Source organism: Psammomys obesus, unplaced genomic scaffold, assembly GCF_907164565.1.
Source record: "Psammomys obesus unplaced genomic scaffold, mPsaObe1.curated_primary_1811, whole genome shotgun sequence".
Taxonomy (NCBI): Eukaryota; Metazoa; Chordata; class Mammalia; order Rodentia; family Muridae; genus Psammomys; species Psammomys obesus.
In genome coordinates, this window is record NW_026590405.1 from 4,650,506 (window position 1) to 4,667,116 (window position 16,611).

General features: G+C 50.7%; 1 protein-coding gene across 2 annotated transcripts in view; it reads right to left on the bottom strand.

Annotated features, from left to right (window-relative positions):
* Tbc1d22b (TBC1 domain family member 22B) overlaps window positions 1–8,966 on the bottom strand; it is a 53,029-nt gene extending 44,063 nt beyond the window's left edge. For both annotated transcript variants that reach the window (XM_055607093.1, XM_055607094.1), the window contains exon 1: window positions 8,776–8,966. In XM_055607093.1, coding sequence (XP_055463068.1) covers window positions 8,776–8,831 — 56 coding nt within the window. In that variant the 5' untranslated portion in view covers window positions 8,832–8,966. The remainder of the gene's footprint in view (window positions 1–8,775) is intronic.
* Between the last annotated feature and the right edge of the window lie 7,645 nt (window positions 8,967–16,611).

Here is a 16,611-nt window from a genome sequence, read left to right on the forward strand (position 1 = left end):
TGGACCTCAGCAGCAGAGGCATCGGAGCCCAAGCTGAATTTATTAGCATGTTCTTGAACTAGACCATGATGTATTTGAACCAGGGACACTTTGTATAATAAATCAGTTTGCTGAACCTCGATAACGACAGGTGGGGAGTTATAAAAGGAGAAGAAACCAAGATTATCACAGGGGCTGGATGACGAGAGACTACAAAAGCAGGAGAGCAAAGGTGCCCATTTACTGACTTTATAATTCACCTATGAGAAGCTAGAGCTAGGGCTCAGTGCTTAAGAGTGCTGGCTGCTCTTCCAGAGGGCATGGGTTCAGTTCCCAGCACCAACACAGTAGCTCAAAACTCCATTTCCAGAAGACGTGACACCCTTTTCTGTCCCAGATATACATACAAAATAACTCAATACTTTTTAGAATAATTCACTTACAAGCCTGTGCCAACCAGGCCCCTCGAAAACCCCACACTCAATGCTAGAAAAAGCTGGTCCGTTCTGCCCTTAAACAGGCATTTGCCATGGGGGTGGGGAGGGACCACACACACACATCTGTAATTCTGGAACTTGGGAGGCTGAAGCTAGCCTTGGTGACATAGAGTACACCAGATCAGCCTAGACTACAGTATGAGATTCTAAAAAAAAAAAAAAAAAAGTAAAAGCATCTCGTCACCATTTTTGGGCAACAGGGAAAGTGCAAGGACCAAATAACAAACCTCCATGAAGCAGCAGGTGTGGTCTCACAGGAGCACCACATTTCCGGCCCCCAGAACACAGACCCTTAGGGAGACCACTGATTTGTCACAGTTCTTCCCTGCCACTCCCTCCCTCCGCCAGCCAGGCCTGGGGCACCCTTCGGTCCACGTCCACTCTTCCTTTGTTACTTTTGTGTACTAGTGGACAGTGTGTGCCTGTAAGTGCAGGTGCCGGGGCACAGGGTGGAGGTCAGGGACAGCTTTTGGGAGGCACGCCTTCCACTGAGGTTCTAGGGTCCAAACAAACCCAGGTTGTCAGGTCTGTGGGAGCGTGCTCACTAGCCCTAGTTAATGTCTATATGTCCTTCCTCCTCCTCCTCTTCTATTTTCTTGTGATGCTGGGGAGATCAGGTGCTTCAGCTCCCAGAGGCAAGCACCCTGACATGGAGCTCCAGGCCCAACCCAGAGGATCCCTCCACACCTGGCTGTTCCCACCCAGCTCCACGCCCACTTCATCTGATTCCAAACGTGACATATGCTCGGTGGAAAAACCGGAACGCCGGGCAGCTGTTGTCTTCAGCAGGGGAAGCAGCAGTGCTGAGCAGAGTCCCGGCTCCTGGAGAGCTGAGCTTGCTGTCTGGGCTCCCTCACGGCACACCACCAGCAGGCGCGTCCCACCCGGTGGGGCAGTCAGAACTCCAGAGGCCTGGGCTCTGCCTCCCGTGGCTCTGCACTGGTACACCTGAAAGCCACCGACTAAGCTGCGGCCCAGACAGCACCAGGCATGCACTGAGCAGAGAGCAGGCGATCAAGGGTCTAGCCTCTGCCACGCCAGAGAAGGCAAATGCACAGAAAAGCTTTGCTAACAACAGCGGGAAAGCCTTGGTGGGAAAAGCCAGCAGGGGGCTGGTGCTGATGTGAAGCCGAGCAAACACTGGAACAGGAGTGTCCCGCTTTAAATGCCAAGAACTCTGGCAACGGGACTCCATTCACACCGGTGCTCTGTGGAAGTCTTCCAGACCCCGAGGCTCGCTGCTTCAGCAATAATTCAGTACCTCCGAGTCACTTAATTTATCAGGAAAAGCATTTCCAAGCCAAAAATGGGGTATGATAGACCTGGCTAGGCAAAACTGCAGCCATCATGCTGGTCTACTCTCAGATTCCTAAGACCAATGGAGAGTGCCCACATGACAGGGAGAGATTTTAGTTAAAATGCTCGGTGACCCTGTACTTCAAGACTGGCCATTTTTCTCAACTTTTTTTTTTTCAGTGTAGGCGACAGAGCCCAGTGCTGGCCAGACTGCTCCATCCCAAGCTTCTCAATAACAACTTTCCCCCCTTATCTCACACAGTACCCTGTCCTTGAAGTCCTGATCCTCCTGCCTCCGCTGCAGACTCTAAGATTCCGGCAGTGGGGCCAGCACCGAAGCGTCTTTTAATATTCGCACCTCACCTTCGGCACGAATAACGCCTCCCGTGACTTTTTGAGACACACTGGCACAGGGTTATCTCCCACTCCACACGGAGCGAAGGAGAGTCTTCAACTTCTGACCACCCGACCTCACCTCCCCCAGGCTGGGATTGCAAGCGTGCACCACCATGGCCCCACATGGTTTTATACGGTGCTGGGAACCGAACCGAGGGCTTCTTCACGGATACGCCCCAAGAACTCCCCACCTGAGCCCTCTCCCTGGCCCTCCTTGCCTTAAATAGCAAGCACTGGGGGCTGGAGGGACGGTGCAGTTCATAAGAGCGCTGGCTGCTCTTCCTGAGGACCTGGCTCAACTCCCGGCACCCCCACCGCAGCTCACAGCTGTCTGTAGCTCCAGTTCCAGAGGATCCAGTGCCCTCTTCAGGCCTCCAAGGTACTGCATGCACATGGCACACAGACCCGTGTGCAGGAGAAACACCCACACACAGAAGAAAAGAATTAGTACGATCTCACAGAAATTACTAACAAGCTTTTCGCTTGAAGGAAGGAGAAGCCCTTGCAGCAGGCCTGGAAAGACGAGCGGGGAGTGAAGGGCTCGCACTTGTCCCTCCGAGATCTTCCCGGACAAGTGTCCACACTCCCTGGACTGCAGAGCTGCTCCAGCAACAGCCAGGGCTGGGGGAACAGGGAGCACAGACAGGAAGAGCACTGGAGCAAGAAGTCTGCTCTGTGGCCTAGGGAAAGTCGCCGCCCCAGTTGGCCTCACTTTTCCTATTCAAGGGGGTCTTAGCCTGGAGTTTGGCCTTCAGCAAGTTTGCCACTCTCTGCTGCTCACCTGGTCAGCGACTTACTACTTTCAAAAGGACAACGCAGAAGAGCCCATGTTCCGCACCAGCCCTCACATCTGCTCCGAGTACCGTCCTGCCTGGTGAGCCGGAGCTAAGTGTGAATGCAATGCTCAGCTTCAGCATTGGTCCAAACCTCAAGGCTCACTCAAGCCAAACGGTCCAGAGATAAGGAAATCAAGAGTGGTGGAGCTCAGTATTTTGTTGTATAACATGGCACTTTTTTTACAACTGTGTGTGCACGTGTGTGTGTGTGCACGTGTTCGTGTGTGTGTGTGCGCGCGCGCGTGTATTGGCAGAGGACAACTTGGAGAGTCAGTTTTCTTCTACCATGTAGGTCCTGGGGACTGAGCTCAGGCCCTCAGGCGGGGTGGTAGGCACCTTTACCCCAGAGCCTGCTCCCTGGCTTCTCTGAAGATCAGCGCTTGGGGGTGAGCCTCCCCCCCCCCCACGCTCAATGATCTGCAGTGTCTGGAGCATCTCCGCTCAGCTGCCCTTTCCCACTCTCTGCCTGGCTCAGCCCTCACCACCTTGCTCATTGTGAATACGGTGGCCGCCCAACTTGCCTTGCACACCTGTCCTTGCAGGGTTTGGGGTGGCGCCGTGAGGCTTGGCAGTATGTGGTACATGTGAGAAAAGTGTTTGTCCCTGTATCTGGTCACCTTCCCAGATAAAAGCGGTGGTGTTGGGGGCGGGGGGGGAGGGGAATGCCTACAGCCACTGAAGACTCAGGACCAAGTCACCCACTTTCTTGGGTTGGCTACAATGGGTTTCCCTGGTGCCAGGACTGACCCTTGACCTCAAGGTCTCAGACAAGCGTTCTACCACTGAGCCACATCCCCAGCCCTCTTTCTAGATTTTTGTTTTGTTCTCTGAGACAGGTCACCTAGCTGCAAAGTGCCAAAACTGGGATTTTAACGCAGGCAATCAGGTTACAGAGCCTGCTTTCTGTAACACGGGTCTGTTCTGTAATGATGATGCAAGCAGCTTATCTACCTACACATCAACACAGTGACCTAAACTGGGCATGATGGCACAGGCCCTAATCCCAGCACTCTGGGGCAAAGGATTTCTGTGATTTTTGTTGTTGTTCTGTTTTGTTTTTCAAGACAGGGTTTCTCTGTGTAGCCTTGGCTGTCTTGGAACTAGCTCCGTAGACCAGGCTGGCCTCGAACTCACAGAGATCTGCCTACCTCTGCCTCCCGAGTACCAGGATTAAAGTTGTGTGCCACCTTTTTGGATCTCAGTGAATTAAGGCCACCCTGGTCTACACAGTGAGTTCCAGGCCAAACACAGCTATATAATAAGACACTGTCTAAAATTAAATAAATGTCTTGAATCAGGGACTGGAGAGGAGGCTCAGTGGTTAAGAGCACTGGCTCTCCCTGCAGAGGACCTGGGTTCAGCTCTCAGCAGCCACATGGTAGCTCCCAATCCTCTGCAGCTTCAGGTTATCTAAGGGATCGGCTGCCCTCTTCTGACTTCTACAAACACAGGGTTCACTAACATTCATGCATACAAAACACTCACAAATATAGAATAAAAACAAAGAAATCTTTTTTAAAGTGTTCTGAAATTAGTGCTGATGGAGAAACAGAAACGCCTACCTTTGGGCGGATCCACTACACACTGCGGAGCCTTGTGTTTGAGGGTGACTTTGGGGCTGGAACGGTGGCTCCTCAGTTAAGAGCATACCTCTTGCAGAACCCCGAGTTTGGGTCCCAGCACCCACATGACAGCTCAGAGTCTTTCAGAATCCAGTTGCGGGGCACCCGCGTCGCTCTGGTGACTTGTGCCTCCAGCAGCAGGTGTGCATGCGGTGTGCAGGAGTACACTCAGGCAAAACGCTCGAACACTTAAAAATAAGCCAGGCCTGGTGGCGCACACCTTCAGCCCAGCCCCTCGGGGGCAGAAGCAGATGGATCTCTAGGAGTTTGAGACCAGCCTGGTCCACTCAGTGAGGTCCAGACCAACGAAGGGTACTGAGTGAGACCCCACCTCAAAAAACAAACTGCAGGGCAGTGGTGGTGATCCCAGCGCTCGGGAGGCAGAGGCAGGCAGATCTCTGTGAGTTCGAGGCCAGCCTGGTCTACAGAGCTAGCTCTAGGACAGCCAGGGCTACACACGGAAACCCTGTCTCAAAACAAATAAACAAATATTTTTTAAAAAACGAATTAATTAAATCTAGAAAAATTAAAGAGTGAATTTTATATCTCAATAACTTTCTTTTAAAGAAAGAAGAAAAACGCTCTGGGTTAGAGAAAGACTCAGCGATTAAGAGCGCCGGCTGCTCGCTTATTTGACCCGGGATCTGCTCCCGGCCACACGGTCACAAGGTGTCTAACTCCAGTCCCGGAGGATCTGACGACCTCTTCTGGCTTCAGTGGACGCCTGGGACACAAGTCATGCACAGACCCCCATGCAGAGCGAACACTTACATGCAGCAAAATCATTTTTAAAAAATATCTAAAGAGCCAGGCATAGGGAGAGGCCTGGGGAAACAGGTGCAGGCAGATCTCTGTGAGCTCAAGGTCAGCCCTGGTCTTCAGAGTAAGCTCCTGGACGGCCAGAACTACTCAGTGAGACAAACAAACACACAAAACTTAGAGTGCCTTGGTTTTTATTTCTTTTTCTTATTTATTTGTTTGTTTGTTTATTTATTTATGTATTTATGTATGTGTGTATGAATATTCTACCCGCATGTACACCTGCACGCCAGAAGAGGGCACCAGATCTCATTATGACGGTTGTGAGCCACCATATGGTTGCTGGGAATTTATCTCAGGACCTCCGGAAGAGCAGTCAGTGCTCTTAACTGACTGAGCCATGGCTCCGGCCCCCTTGTTTGTTTGTTTGTTTGTTTGTTTATGTAATTTATTTATTTTATTGCACTGGTGTTCTGTCTGCATGTGTGCCTGTGTGAGGGTGTCAGATCTTGCAGTTACAGCCAGTTGTGAGCAGTTGCCACGTGGGTGCCGGGAATTGAACCTGGGTCCTCTGGAAGAACAGTCAGTGCTCTTAACTGGCTGAGTCACCTCTCCAGCCCCCTTTGGTTCTTTTGTTTGTTTGTCTGTTTGTTTTTTAGCTTGGGCTATTCTAACAAAATTCCTACTTATCACTAAAGTCACTCCAGCATGATCAAAGAAACCACCACTGCTTGGGTTTTCTCACCTTTCAAACCACAAAGAAGAGCAAAGTAGCTTTCCTTCTACCCTGCTGAGGATCTACCCACCCCCAAAAAACATGCTCGTTCTTCTGCCTGCCCAGGAGAAAATCTCTCTTCTCCAGACACAAAAGAGTTCAGATGGAAAAGCTCTGTTCTGGAACCAAAGCACCTTCTATGGAAACGGGCACCAGCCTTCCCCACAGCCCCGAACTCTGGGGCTCTCTGCCAAGCATGCATGGGGAGCACACTTCCCTCACCAGGCAAGGTATGGCTCCTGGTTTATGGATCATGGCAACATTTTTATGCCTTGATAATAAACAAGACAAACAACTAGTACTGGGGAACTGAGAAACAGCCTTTGAAACGCCTGCCTGCTAGAATGATAACAACATACAATTAATAGTGACTATTTATGGAGCAAGTACAATGTACTAAATAAACACTGTCCTAGGTTCTTTACAAACAGGGCATTTCTGCCAGGCACGTGGCGCACGGCTGTAATACCGGCACTTGGGAGGCAGAGGCACACAGATCTCTGTGAGTTCGAGGCCAGCCTGGTCTAAAAAGTGAGTCCAGGCCAGCCAAGGCTACACAGAGAAACCTTGTCTCGAAAAAAATAAATAAATAAACAAATAACAAATAGGGTATTTCATTTAGCCTTCACAGTAACCTTGAGGGATTCGGGTTTTTTTATTCTTCATTTCATAGATTAGGAAACTGAAGCTTAGATAGTCAATCACACAAGAGAATCTAAATAACAATCATCATCATCGTCTGGACTTCAAAATTCTTGCCTCTACTGCTCTGTTTCAATATGAAAAAGAAAGCCAGGGATTTGAAGAAACAGAAGATTCTCCCTACCTAGCAAAAGTAATGCTTTTGGGCCATCAAGATGGTTCAGCAGGTGAAGGAGCTTACTGCCAAGCCAGAGGACCTGAGCTCGATCACTGAGACCCACAGGGTGGAAGCAGAGGACGGGCTTCCACAAACTGCCCTCTGCTCTCCACCTGAGCGCTGTGGCACGCACACATTCGTACACACAAACACACAATAAATAACAGACACATATAATTATCTGAAGTAGCATTTCTAAAAAGTTGACTTCCTCTATAGTCCAGTAGAAGAAATAACGAAGACAAAAGAGCGTTAACATACCACCTCTGGCAGACCAAAGGCACAAAGAGTATCTGTCTCCCACTGTCCTCATCACTGCTTCCTGATGGGAACATTCTCCCACTGATTATTATCTCAGGATATCAAAATGTAATGATTGCTCCATAGCAAACTCCCAGAGAAGAGCAGTTGACACAGCTGGAGAGCTCACTCAAGCAGGAAGGAAAAGAAATCCGTGACAGGAAATGAAGCTTATCTAAAACCACAGAGCTGTAGGATGTGCGAACACCATAACCCCACAGCATTTTAGTCCAAAGCTACCTTCGCCTCCCCTGGTATTACATTAATATGCATCGCTAAAATCTGGTTCCTAAATTCTCTCCACGTGTCTAAAAGCATCTTAGGTAAGGTACACAGCCAATACTGCCTCTCATTTCTCTTTGCTCGAAGAAAGGGGTGGGGTGGGGGCTGTAGCTTAGTGGTAGAGTATTTGCCTTGAGAAGAAGAGAGGGAGAGAGAGGGAAGAGGAACTAAAGGAGGAGAGAGAGAAGAGTTAAAAGGAGGGAAAGAGGAAGGAAGGCAGGAAGGGAAAGAAGAAGGCGACTAAGAGAGAGAGGTCATGGGTCAAAGGATTACATATGGACGCAAAAATTTACAAGCAAATCAATAAGGAGAGACACAACTTCTAACACAAAGCAGCCCGTAGCTGGCAGAAATCTTAAATTCAGTGATGAACACATACTTCTTTCACTCTTTTCAGGACGCCTCAAAACAAACTGAACCAGTAAACCAAAGGCAGACTGACGGACAATTGTTCAGTGTGTCAACACACACCAAGAGGAGAAAGAAAAACTAAGAGAATAAGTTGCTTGGGAGGCCTGCTCGCCAACAAAACTGAGGAGTAAACGAATTTAATGCATCTACAAAAAAAGAACATTACTTCTCGGGGAGAAGAGGTTAAACTGGCTTGCACAATTAGCAAATGCTGTGGTCAGCCTGTAATAATTTCTAATGAGAAAGGGCCAACTCAAGACAAAGTAAGGGTCAGGCTTGAGAATTCCCCTCGCTTTCCCTGCTCACAGCCCTGCCCCAGGCTCTCCCACCAGAACCCCCGGGGAGTCCAAAAGGAAACCGGCAACCTGCCGGGCTGGAGCCAAGGCCAAGGGCCACCCTCGTGCAATCAGATGCCCGTGTTGTTAGGGACCCCTAAGGAGTTCCGCAGAAAGTGGAAAGCGGTCTGCAGGTGGTCCTCCAAGGCCAGGCTGACAGCGGCAAGTGGCCCAACTCCACTGCCCCTCACACCGGGTCCCCGGACACCTCCCGGCTGAGGCTCCCCGCCCCCAGACCCAAACTGCACCCCACACCCAAGCTGGCCAGGCTCCTCTGATTGACAGCTGCCCCAGGCTGGGCCACCCCGACACCGGCTCCCCCGGCCTCCGGGGCGCCCCCGGCTCGCTCCAGGCCCGCCGGATTCAGGGATGAGGATCTGGAAGGCTTCGGGTCCAATCCCCCACTCCCCTCAGCGTCCTGGGCTCACCTCCCCGGCAGCTTGGCGCTCCTCTTCCAGAACTGTTTGCTGTTCTCGGCGGCCATCGCTCCGGCCCGGGGGAAGGCCTGGTCGGTGGGTCACGGGGGCGCCCCGCGACAGGCCCCCGGGACCCCGCAATCTGAGGGCCAGCCCAGGCCGCTTCCCCGCCGCCGGTCACCCGCTCCCAGCTCCTGGGGGCGCCATCTTGGATGTGGGCACTCCCCCCCGCCGCCCAGCGCCGTTGCCATTGGTGGGCTGCGCAAGCCCGTGGACGGACGGACCAATGAGGACCCGGGATCCTGCGGGCCGCTGAAGCCCCGGGGCAACGTCAGGGGCTGGGCACACAGGTGGGCCGGGGAGGCGGAGCGTAGATGGGCAGGAAGGCGGGGCTGAAAGTTCCTACTCAGTGGAGACAGAGAACCAGGTTAAAAAAAAGAAAGAAAAGAAAAAGAGCTGCTGGGAAGAAGGAGATGAGACCATGCCTTTGATGGGCTGAGGTTCTGGGTCTCACTTGCAGGGGGAAGGAGGGTTAAAGAGAAACCACAACATTAACATACAGAAATCTTTAACCTACAAGTAAGGCTCCGTGTGTTAACTGTAGACCATTTTTGACTCCCACCTCATTGGTACCCAGGGTTTTACCCCTGCCTCGCTTCCTTATGATCCCAGTTTCTTAGAAGACAGGTCCGGCCGCAGCCCCAGAGTGTGGGTAACTGTTGTCCGAGTAGCAGTTGGTTTACCAGAACCTCCGTTTCTTCTGGCAACCCCTCCGTGATGGAATCCCTCCTTCGGGTCTTATCCTTTCTGTTTATGAGGATCCAGATACTGAGAAATCGTGCTTAGGAAATATTATTTTATCCTCCCAGTTCAGACTTCCAAGTACCATTTCCTCTGAGGACGACGGGACATCTCCATGGCAACAACAGGAAGATGAAGGGTGTACCCCCTTTACCTTAACTCCCTTATTAACCGATCATAAATCTTCCACCGTTGGATTCATTTTTCAATCTAATTTTGACTCAAAATGAGGTCCAGTTTTAGCATGTTGTCTCCTTTGGGAGTCATGTTAGTGACTTCTGTTTTTGAGTGCTTGTGTCCTAGGACGACTTGGGGGAAGAAAGATGGAGGGTACTTCCTACTCCCACAGAAGTTTTCGTTTAGACAAGAGACTGGATGTGTGCAGATAGTTCCCCCAATTCATCCTTCTACATGTGTGAGCGTGTGTGTGTGTGCGTGTGTGTGTGCACGTGTGTGATACATGGAAGTCAGAGGACACCTTGCAGAATTCAGTCCAGAGGATCAAACTCAAGGCCTCAGGCTTGGCAGCAAGCACCTTTACCCACTGAGCCATCTTGCTGGCCCAACATATTGGAGACATCCTAAGCCTCCTTTCCCCACCTAGAGAAAGACCTTTTATGTGTCCTCTGGTGATGGCTTCCTACATAGACATTACTCCCGGTTTTCAAGCTTCTTTTGCTTGCTCATTTTAAAATAAGAGGACTGTGGGCCTCAAAAAATGGCCCAGGGGCTAGCAGCGTGTGCTGCTTTTGCAGAGGACCTGAGTTCAGCTCCCAAGGACCCACAACAGGAGACCCACAATGGCCTGGAGTTCCAGGCCCGAGGGATCTTAAGACACCCCCTTTTGGCTTCCATGGACATCACATGCATGTGGTGAACACACATGCATGCACGCACAGAGAATGATAGGGTTATATGAAAAGGACCATATCTACTGAACCATCTTCTTTTCTAAACTGGTTTCTTATCTTTTTGATGGGCATTTTAACCAGTCAAACCAAAGTCTCTCTATCCTTTCAGTCATCTCACCTGCCTTTCTCTGCTTTTTTTCTTAGCACTTCACACCAACGCCTGAAGAAAATGTGGAGAGGACTTTCTCAGGGGAGGGCACTAACGCTCGACCCCCTCCTTCTGAGGTCCCAGTAACAAACAAACGTTCGCTCCCACCAGCTGACCCTGAACCATCCACGCTGGAAAGTCCGCATGGAGCATGGATGCTTGTTTCCCCATCGCCACGCACACAGACAGAGCCCCTTCCCTGGCCCGTGTACCCGAGCCCTCTCCACGACCGGAATTTATACAAGTGACAGGGAGGAGTAACTGGACCCTCAGGTGAGGGTCCCATGGCCTTCACCACTCCCTCCTCCCTTCTATAAGGGAATGTGAGCCACCAACAAGCCTGTCTATGGCAATGTTTTGCAAGAAGGTGGCTGAGGTCCTGAAGGTGACAGCTATTTGGCTCTGAGGATAATGTTGTACAACAGAAAACAAACAAACAAACAAACAAACAAAACCCCTGACCCCTGTTGCAGCTGATGATATTGTCTTTATTCTTCCATTTCAGTGTTTACTTTTTAAACTTTGTTTGGTTGGTTGGTCGGTTGGTCAGTTTTTCAAGACAGGGTTTCTCTGTGTAGCCTTGGCTGTCCTGGACTAGCTTTGTAAACCAGGCTGCGCTTGAAGTCACAGTGATGCTCCTGCCTCTGCCTCCCCTGAGTGCTGGGATTAAAGGCGTGCGCCACCTCGACTGGCTCACCTTTATTTGTTTTTGTTTTACATATATGAGTGTTTTATTTGTATGAATGTCTAATTTCCACAGAGGTCCGGAGAGGGTGTCAGGTCCCCTGGAACCGGGGTGACAGACAGCTGAGAGCTGCCATGTGGGTGCTGGGGATTGAACCTGGGTCCTCTGTAAAAGGGGCACATGCTCTTCCCCACCCAGCCATCCCCCCAGCTTCCTCTGTCTTTATTCGAAGTGGTCTGAACTTCAGCTGGCCTTTTCAACTTCAGAGGAGCTGGTGTCACACGGCGAGTGTCCATACATGGCTGTAATCCCCGAACTTGGGGGGCTGAGAAAAGAGAAGAGCTGCAAGCTCAAGGCCAGCATGGGCAAGGGCTGCAAAGCAAGTTCTCGAACATGGGGGAAAGCGGGGGCTAAAGTCCGGCACGTGTGGTATGTGCATGTCTGTGCACACGTTTGAATGAACTCGCATGTGGGTGCACGCGCACACGGAGGCCAAAGGTTGAGGTGCTCATCACTGTCACACCGTATTTTAAGACACAGTCTCTCCCTGAACCTAGAGCTCACAGATTGCCAAGACAGGCTGGCCAGTGAACTCCAGACACCCACCTGTCTCCATCCCCCCAGCACTGGAGTTAGAGACAGACGGCAAGATCCTAACTCAGGTCCTCATGTTTCATGGTAGGCACCTTAATGACTGAGCCATCGCTCCAGCCCCCTTGATTTCTCGAAGGATACTTTTCTTTGACTTCCAGGTCCCTTTCCTTGGTGCCAGCTGGCATTTCAGTGCATTCTCTAAAAGGTGGCATCTAAATCATCTTCTCTCCCACGTAAGCTGCCTTATGGGGGCCGGGCGGGGTAGCAAGACAACTTCCACTTTGCGGCTTGCTTGCTTACATAGTTTCAGAAGTGTTCTGGAGCATGCTCCCTGCCCTCGCTGCTTTTCCTGTTGCTGTAATGAAACACTTGACAAAAGCAACTTAAGGAAGAAAGGGCTTGGTTTTTGGCGCGCAGCTCCAGGTCAAGGTCCTCACAGAGAGGTCAGTCACAAGGAGTAGGAGCTTGGGGCAGCTGGTCATGTGGCAACCACAGGAAGCAGAAGGGGATGAAGACTTGTTTCTCAGCTCACGTCCTTCCTTCGTACAATGCAGGATCCCAACCCCAGGGAATGGCTTCAGCCATCATTAGACTGGCTCTTCCCACCTTAATTAATCCCAGACAGAAGCCTGTCTCCCAGGGGGTCCTGAATCTCATCATTTGACATTAGCCACCACGCGCCCTGAGGCAGGACGCCATGTATCCTAGGCAGCCCTTGAACCCCTGATCCTACTGCCCCACCCCCTAAGTGCTGGGGTGACAGGCTATCACGACCACTACAGTTCCTGGCTTAGATGTTCCCTGTGGGCTTGACATTTTGCTACCTGAAAATGAAAGGATAATCTGTGTACCTTGAAGTGTCTCAAAGACTCCCTTCTTAAAAATCATTTATGAAATGTTAAATAGCACTGAATCCCACGGGGCGTGCTTAACATCGCCCAACTCAGAAATGCCCTCTTCTTCCCTGCTCTTTGTTCTCCGCCCTCAATCCAGTTTTCCACCCTAGATTCCTTCCAAAAGAAAAGCCTCACCAACCAGTGGTAATATTTTAAATAATAAGTGATAGAGGAGCCAAGAATATTAAACCCTTTCTCCCACCACAGCCACCCTGACCTAAACCAATTGTACCTCTTGTTTGTTTGTTTGTTTGTTTGTTTGGAGATGACAGCCCAGGCTGGCCTTAGACTCACAGAGTCACCTGTCACTGCTTCACAAGTGCTGGCATAAAAGTTGTGCGCCACCGTGCCTAGACAGTGATTTCTGCTGGGCCTTGTGTGGCACAGTAAAGCAGCTTCCCAGCACCGCACTGGTACCCTATGGCAGACTGTCATTCTGCCTTGCTCCGGGACCACGTCTGCCTGCGCACCACCACGATTCCCGCCATGATGACAATGGATTAGACCTCTGAAACTGTAAGCCAATTAAATGTGCTCCTTTCTAAGAGCTGCCATGGTCAGGGTGTCTCTTCACAGCAATAGAAACCCTAACTAAGACATGTCTCATTTTTAAAAGTATATTTATTGGTACATGCACACGCTAAAGCACAAGCGGATGGCACAAGCGAAGTGCGAGTGTGGAGGTCAGAGGACAACCTGAGAGAGTCGGTTATCTCCCTCCACCGTGTGGGCCCTGAGAAGCAGGGATGTCAGAGGTGGCAGCACATGTCCTTCCCCAGTGCGGCCTGCCTGCACTTAATTTCAGACAGGAGAGCCCACTGGAGGATATCAGCAGAGAGGAAAGGCCTTTGGACTTCCAGAGAGAGATCAGAGGTGAACTTTAACCTCAAGGGAAGAGTGGCACAGCAAGAAGACAGTGAGACTAGAGAGTTGACGGGAAGCTCAGTGCTCTGCGGACAGTGAACGGGAGCCCTGGTTTCTGGGAAAGAGCCTTAGGTTGGACTGCTGTTTGGGAGTCAGGAGAGCCCTCTAAACTGTCAACCTCTTGTAGGAAAAGCCGAGGAAGAGGGAGCGGCTCAGAGAAGGAGGGGGAACAGTGAAGCTAGAGTCTTGGAGTACAGAGGGTGAGTGAGAGCTAGAGCGGGAGGGGAGGGAGGACTTGGCAATTTGTTGCAGGGAATTTATTTTAAGAGGAGTAGTGGGGGGGGGGGACTGGAGAGATGGCTCAGAGGTTAAGAGCACTGGCTGCTCTTCCAGAGGTTCTGAGTTCAAGTCCCAGCAACCACTTGGTGGCTCACAACCATCCATAAGGGAATATGGTGCCTTCTGGCATGCAGGTGTACATGCAGACAGAATATTGTATACATAATAAATAAGTCATAAAAAAAAATAAGAGTAGTCAGAGGCTTTTAAAGTCTCTGATGAGAAATAGGTTGTAGAGCCGGGTATAGGGGCTCACGCCTTTAATCCCAGCATTCTAGAGGCAGGTGTATCTCTGTGAGTTCAAGGACAGCCTGGTCTACAGAATGAGTTCCAAGATGGCCAGAGAAACCCTGACTTGAAAAACCAAAAACCAAAAAAGGAAGGAAGGAAGGAAGGAAGGAAGGAAGAGAGGAAGAGAGGAAGGAAGGAAATTAGTTGGAAGAAAGGAGTGAGAGACTGTGTGCACAACAACGTTGTTGCTTGGTAACCGTTAAGAAATGGAAGGGGATAAGCAGGCGAGGCTGTGCACACCTGTACACCCAGCATTTGAGAGGCGGAGGAAGGAGAATCAGGAGCTCATATTTGGCTACACAGAGGCTCAAGGCCAGCCTGGGCTACCCCAGACCCTAAAGGAGGAAATAAATAATAAAGACACTTGCTGCCAAGCCAAATGAAGCCCACAGAACCCACGTGGTAGAAGAAAAGCAACTCCTGAAAGGTGTCCTGTGCATGCGTACACACACACACACTCACACACATGCACGCACACACACTAATTTTTTTTTTTTTTTCATTTTATGAGTATTCGACTTGCATGCTTGGTGCCTGAGGAGGCCAGAAGAAGAGATTGGAGATGAAACCCACCCCCACATCGGTTCAGTTCCCAGCAGCTACAGGGCATCTCCAGTCTTCTGTGGTTCCAGGGGATCCCACACCCTCTTATGGCACTAGGCAGGGTTGGAAATGTTTTCTATGAAGGGCCAGAAAAGGCGCAGGGAGAGCACGTACCTAGAAAGCTCGAGAGCCTGAGTTTGATGCCCAGAACCCATGTAAACCGGTTGGGCAGGCGTACTTGTTCCCCCAGCATTCCAGAGGAAGAGACAAGAAAATCCCTGAGGCTTGCACGCCCAGTCTGTCTAACCCAGCTGATGAGTTCCGGGTCATTGAGAGAGCCTGTCACAGAAGAAAAGCAGTAGGATCGTGGTCGCAGGGATTGATGTCCTCCAATCACTGTGCTCACATGTCCCTACATTAGTTCTTTTAAACAGACAGATTTGGCTTTGGTAAGTAGCTCCGTGGATAAAGGTACTTCCTGCCATTCTTGGCGACTGGCGTTCCAATCCCTCAGGTGGTGGAAAGAGAGAACTCATTCCTGAGAACACTCATACACAAAGAAGTAATTCATATTTGGGGGTGGGAGAGCTGAGACAGGGTTTCTCTGTGTAGCCCTGGCTGTCTTGGAACTTGCTCTGTAGACCAGGCCGGCCTTGAATTCTACCTACCTCTGCCCCCTGAATGCTTCGATTAAAGGCCCGCACCACCACAGCCCGGCAGTAATTAGGTCGTTTCCCTTTTTTTTTTTTTAAGTTTATTTATTTACTATATATACAGCGTGTATTCTGCCTATATGTAGAACTGAACACCAGAAGAGAGCGCCAGATCTCATTTAGATGGTTTTGAGTCTCCATGTGGTTGCTGGGATGAACTCAGGACCTCTGGAAGAGCAGCCAGTGCTCTTAACCTCTGAGCCATCTCTCCAGCCAGTAATTAGATCTTTTAAAGGGCCAGATTATAAATGTCTCAGCCCTACCCTACCCACAGTCCCTGCTGGACTGCCCCGCAGCCTGAAAGCCGTTTAGCCCATTTGTAGGTAAACTAGCAAGGCTGCGCTCCAGGAAAGAAGTACTTATCCCAAACACCGAAACTGGAACTTTGTGATATTCTCACACACCCCAGAGTGTCCTCTCAGTTTCCCTAAGAATCTTAAAATGTAAAAGCCGTGTTTGGCTCCCAGGCCTTCCGTCCCACAGCGGCTGGCTGGCTGCCCCAGGCAGTTAAGTAGGCACACGGCAGACGATGAAGAGACTGAGATGCGGCTCGGGCAGCAGGCTCCCCTCCCCTCCCCCATCTTGCTCCGCCCCCTTCTGCACAGGAAGCTGCCATCCCGAGCTACAGTCTCCACACTCACTGCAGACCACTACATATGTGTGTACGCAGAAACAACATGTCTCTTGTGTTTTGAGACTTTGTAAATAGCTTCACTGCACATATGCTCCAGCACCTGGCTTCTCTCCCTCAACATTCTGCTAGTACACGGAGTTCATAATGGCACCTACGGCTGTGTAAATATGCCTCCACTCCCGTCACTAATAGTTTTCCCTCCGAGCAGCACTCTGTCAGCAAGCTTTGTTTTGTTTTTGTTTTGGGGGGACAGGGTTTCTCTGTGTAGCCTTGGCAATCCTGAACTCACACTGTAGACCAGGCTGGCCACACAGAGATCCACCTGCTTCTGCTTCCCGAGTGCTGGGATTAGAGGCGTGTGCCACCACACCCGCCTGGCAGCTGTGTGTGTGTGTGTGTGTGTGTGTGTGTGTGTGTGTGTGTGTGTGT